The following is a 5,223-nucleotide window of genomic DNA, read 5'->3' as shown; positions in this document are numbered from 1 at the left end:
GGTGGTAGGGCTATGGGCCGGATACAGTACAGTTCAGTGTGTGAAACTTACCCACTGCTGCCCTCTAGTGGTGGAGCAGCGGCATTCACACAGAACACGTTATAGTGAAGCTATATAGGTATATAGAGAGAGCTAAGGCCAGACAGAGGTGTTGTCTTATATCAAACACGAAGAAAGCAACTTTCACTAATGTTGAATAGCTGCTTTACAAGACAGTCCTCTACAGCAACAACACATAGAACAAACCTTTCCCACAGATACGTAAACACATACCAATTTATTTTTAAGATTTGTCCCTATAATTACATTAAATCAGTTTTATTTTGAATTTTCTCCCAGTGTAACACCCCTGATCCAGACTACACCTCCCAGGTGTCAGGGGGCGTGACACAGAGGTGTAGTGTGTTGGCTAGGTGCAGGTTCTATAAGTGTTGTGGCATGAAAAAAACAATTGAGTATCTGTACTTTGTCAGTAGGTTTTATGATTTAAGGTAGAAATTCAATAACATCTTTATTTCCAAAAAATGATGATACATGCATTTCTGTGGTTTTTCTACTAAAACTGACCAAAACCTCCTGTTTCTCTAGAAACCCTGTGCATGTCACCACTATAGTCACATCTACAGCATTATATATATCATACACATGCATGTATGCGCACAATAGGTCTATAAACACTAAAGAGCACTTATTGACATCCCTAAAATCTATTTTGATCAGTTTGGCATCACACACACAGATGAACATAGAGCATGGTATCTATATTAAATTCCAGATTTCCTTTCAAGGATTCATCACACTTGCTAAAAATCACCATTTTAATTTTCCATCTGAACTAAGAATTCCATTGCTGTTCCATTTTGGTGCATTCTCAAATGTGAGGTATCCTACCTCACACAGTTGACTTATGGGGCTGAGGACTGCGCTAAACATTACCTCACATTCACAAGCGTTGGGTACCCGGCAGAACGATGGTAGTCATCCTCGTCTTGTCCCCAGTCTCTGCCTCACTTCATTTTCGTTAGTTGGCTCGTTCGTCCCTTGCTATGCTCATGTTTTCTGGTTTTCTTTTGTTTTCAGATTTCTAGCGTTGATTTGGTTTTCCCAGTTGTTTATCCATTTCCTGCCTTAACATACACACGCACCCCGTCTCACGCACAACGTGATAAACAACTCAACAGCTGTAGATCTCAGAAATAGCTTTTAATGAGGATGTTCCACATTCACATCAAAATAAAATATATATATATATATATATATATATATATATATATATATATATATATATATATATATATATATAATTAATTCTCCCATACAGAGCTAGTAAGTATGATATATATTTTTTAACATTAAACCTCTCTTAAACAAGTATATACAAGACACTGAGTATTAAACATTATACAGTAACTTTCCATGGCTGGGAGGTGTGAGTGCAGTTTAATCAATTTTCTTAAATTAATAACTGAAGAAAGACAGCGTTCTCTCTGATAGCAGTTTCACTCCAAAACCTCTTGATATGCACTTCTCCAAGACAAGCAAATGCATGGAAGCTAATGGAAATCACCTCCGTCAAAAAATTAATCCAAATAAGCAAATGAAATGAAAGGGTAATGATACCAGACTAATCCACTCGCACGTCTGTCCAGAGTTAGAGCACATGACCACACGCGCATGCAGGGAGTGAGAGACTTTATAACAGAAGCACTCAGTAAAACCCTAAGAAAAAACTACCTTATTTAGAAGACTTGGAGACTTTTTTAACACAGGGAAACAACTCATTGCACACCTCACTTTCTGCCTGTGCTAACAAGTCTGTAGAACAAAGTTAAAAACATCAGTAGCCAATCGGATCCTTCACAACACAAACTGACAGTAGATATCAAATTAGGGCAGAGTAAAGGTAAATAAAACAAGCTGTTACTGTATATACTTCAGAAGATTAAGTGTAGTGGGCACCAGGCCAAACGCTCACTGAGACACACTCCAACCATGCTAGAAACACGCTCACATATACTGATAAAAATCTGTTTAATATCCATAAAAACACAGTAGAATGAAGACTTGCCTTGTATTGCAGCAAAGTTCGCACGCGTGCGCACACACACTCTCACATTTTTATGTACATTATTAGCAAAATTACAGCTTAGTCTTTCTGAACAATAAAGTTACTCTTTGCAAAACATTTACTAAAAGTTATACAAAAAACTACAGCAGTGAGCAAATGTCTCCATCAGAGAGACACACACACACACACACACACACACACACACACACTCACCAGTGCGCGCACACACAGACACAATCATTCTGCATGAGTGGGCCCAAAAGGATAGCCTTTTGTTATGTTTATGATATGAATGAGGTGTAATATCAAATCACTAATGTACACTCACCATTTGAATTTAAAATGTCATGTTAAAGAAAGCAGAGAAAATATTCAGATATCAAATATGTCAGATCACTAAATCAACAATAACATGGAAAAGGTCACACATACTGAGTAATTACTTACAGTACAAAACTCAAACTGTTTAGATACACAATAACGTCCAGAGTAAAGAAGGAAAAAGGTAAACGTACAGATTTCTGAATCCCTTAAGTGTGAGTGAGTGAGTGATTGTCGGGGAGGGGAGGGTGTTTGTGTGTTTCATCCATAGTGTGTGTGGTGATAAGTGTGTGTGTGTGTAAGAAAGTTGATCATATCTTCCTTAGTGTGTGTGGTGGTAAGTGTGTGTGTGTAAGAAAACTGATCACATCTTCCGTAGTGTGTGTGGTGATAAGTGTGTGTGTGTAAGAAAGCTGATCATATCTTCCTTAGTGTGTGTGGTGATAAGTGTGTTTGTGTGTGTGTGTGAGAGTGTGTGTGTGTGTATCATATCTTCCTGGAGTCTTTTGCTTCAAACAGCTTCATTCTTTCCTGCACTGTCAGTCCCTCTTTAAGACTCTGGAAACAAGAGAGAAGAAGGGAGGCAAACGAGTGTAAGAATAATCAAGGAAATGTTACATTACCAGAATGGATTGGTTAAGATCACAATGGCTTGTGAAGATCAACATTCAGTGCATCAAAATGCTGTCAATCACATAGGAAGACCTACATCAGGCATTTATGGTATGACAATGTTGTCGCTGTTGAAAAGCTACTACAGTTGGGTCTTATAACAGTGTGCTGAGAGTCTGTGCTAAAGTGGGGACTGAAGTGTGTGCTAAAGTGGGATTAATGTGTGCTAAAGTGGGGACTAACGTGGGACTAACGTGTGTGCTAAAGTGGGACTAACATGGGACCAAATTGTGCTAAAGTGGGGACTAATGTGGGACTAAAGTGTGCTAAAGTGGGATTAATGTGTGCTAAAGTGGGACTAACATGGGACCAAAGTGTGCTAAAGTGGGGACTAACGTGGTACTAAAGTGTGCGAAAGTGGGACTAAATTGTGTGATAACGTGGGACTAACGTGGTACTAAAGTGTGCTAAAGTTGGACTAAAGTGTGTGCTAAAGTGGGGACTAATGTGGGAGCAATGTGTGCTAAAGTGGGGACTAATGTGGGAGCAATGTGTGCTAATGTAGGGACTAACGTGGGACCAAAGTGTGTGCTAAAGTGGGGACTAACGTGGGACCAAAGTGTGTGCTAAAGTGGGACTAACATGGGACCAAAGTGTGCTAAAGTGAGGCCTAAAGTGTGCGGTAAAGTGGGGACTAACGTGTGCTAAAGTGTGCGGTAAAGTGGGGACTAACGTGTGCTAAAGTGTGCGGTAAAGTGGGGACTAACGTGTGCTAAAGTGTGCGGTAAAGTGGGGACTAACGTGTGCTAAAGTGTGCGGTAAAGTGGGGACTAACGTGCGGTAAAGTGGGGACTAACGTGCGGTAAAGTGGGGACTAACGTGTGCTAAAGTGGGGACTAACGTGTGCTAAAGTGGGGACTAACGTGTGTGCTAAAGTGTGTGGTAAAGTGGGGACTAAAATGTGTGCTAATGTTATGTATTTAAAAAAATGAATAGCAGCCCATAATGGACAACAAAACTGTACCATCTATAAACACACACACACACACACACACACACAATGATTATTTTAAGAGTACAAAACACAACACACAAAACAAACAAGCAACAGATCTAAAGTGTTTGTACAGATGAACACACGAGCAGTGGTCAACACACATCCAAGCGGTGCAGGTGTAGGGGATATTCCCAGGGACACACACTGTACATGCAAACCCCTCACGGCTGTCTCACGCTGAACCAGACTCAACACTATACATGCACTACATATTTTGCTGAATACTGATGTTTGTTTGTTTGTTATCTTGGTTAATGTAGGATATAAATAAAGATTTAAATAAATGTGGTTAGTATATCCAGTTTGATTATATGTCTATTTGAGCCAACCTAAACCAATAAATTGTTTTTAAGAAAGAATGTTTGAAGTATCCTAAAATGAATCAGTTCAGTATTCTGAACTGAATTTCTTAAGTGGTAAACTGAATCACTAGTGGAATCACAGTGGTGATGAAACCCAATCAGCATAATTTCAGACCAGAGTGTGGGAGGGGCATGCTGGGGAAAACGGAGGGGCATGCAAATTTGTGAATGGCATCCAACTGCTTACTATACCTACATCACTGATCAGGGCGGGGTCAGCTATTCCATGGAACATCCCCACTCACAGACTGACAGAGCAATATGTAAATGAGTCACACCTTAAGGTACAGTACACACACTCACACGAACTTTAACACTACGGCACATTTAAATATGATCGTCAACCCACTGGACTCACACAGTCACCAGAGATGCCTCACCTTCGATCTGACCCCACGGGTCGGCTTGGACAGACTGGAGCGCTCATTCTTCAGCAAGTCGGGGTTACTCTTCGACTTCATGATATCTACAACGCACGCACGCGCATGTATACATACATACATACACACAATAATATATAATAATTCATGTATTTTGTATTACGTATAATATGTAGTCCCCTATAGCTCACCCAACCCAGCTACCAGTGTTCCTCTGTGACATCAGCAGCCAATCAGAGTTTTACACTGCAGGTCATGTGGTAGCAGCAGCCAATCATGGCAGTGTTTATGCTACAGGTCAGGTGACAGTAGTGTCACACGGTACTCGGTCCAAAAGGCAGCGCCACATCTACTGTCATCTACCAGCCCTGCTCACACTCACTCACACTGGGCAAGGTGTGTGTGTGTGTGTGTGTGTGTGTG

At 40.6% G+C, this 5,223-nt stretch overlaps 1 protein-coding gene across 5 annotated transcripts in view; it reads right to left on the bottom strand.

Annotated features, from left to right (window-relative positions):
* Window positions 1-2,014: 2,014 nt before the first annotated feature.
* Window positions 2,015-5,223, bottom strand: part of mpripa (myosin phosphatase Rho interacting protein a) — a 38,718-nt gene continuing 35,509 nt past the window's right edge. For 4 of the 5 annotated variants that reach the window (XM_081695959.1, XM_081695960.1, XM_035530756.2 and 1 more), the window contains 2 exons: window positions 4,801-4,886; window positions 2,015-2,947 (listed from right to left, as the gene is read on the bottom strand). In XM_081695959.1, coding sequence (XP_081552085.1) covers window positions 2,876-2,947; window positions 4,801-4,886 — 158 coding nt within the window. In that variant the 3' untranslated portion in view covers window positions 2,015-2,875. Of the gene's footprint in view, window positions 2,948-4,616; window positions 4,669-4,800; window positions 4,887-5,223 lie in introns of all 5 variants that reach the window. The other variant, XM_081695961.1, reaches the window with a different exon arrangement.

Source organism: Electrophorus electricus, chromosome 14 (genome assembly GCF_041902795.1).
Source record: "Electrophorus electricus isolate QZ-2024a chromosome 14, ASM4190279v1, whole genome shotgun sequence".
NCBI lineage: Eukaryota > Metazoa > Chordata > Actinopteri > Gymnotiformes > Gymnotidae > Electrophorus > Electrophorus electricus.
This window is presented reverse-complemented; position numbering and strand designations above follow the sequence as displayed.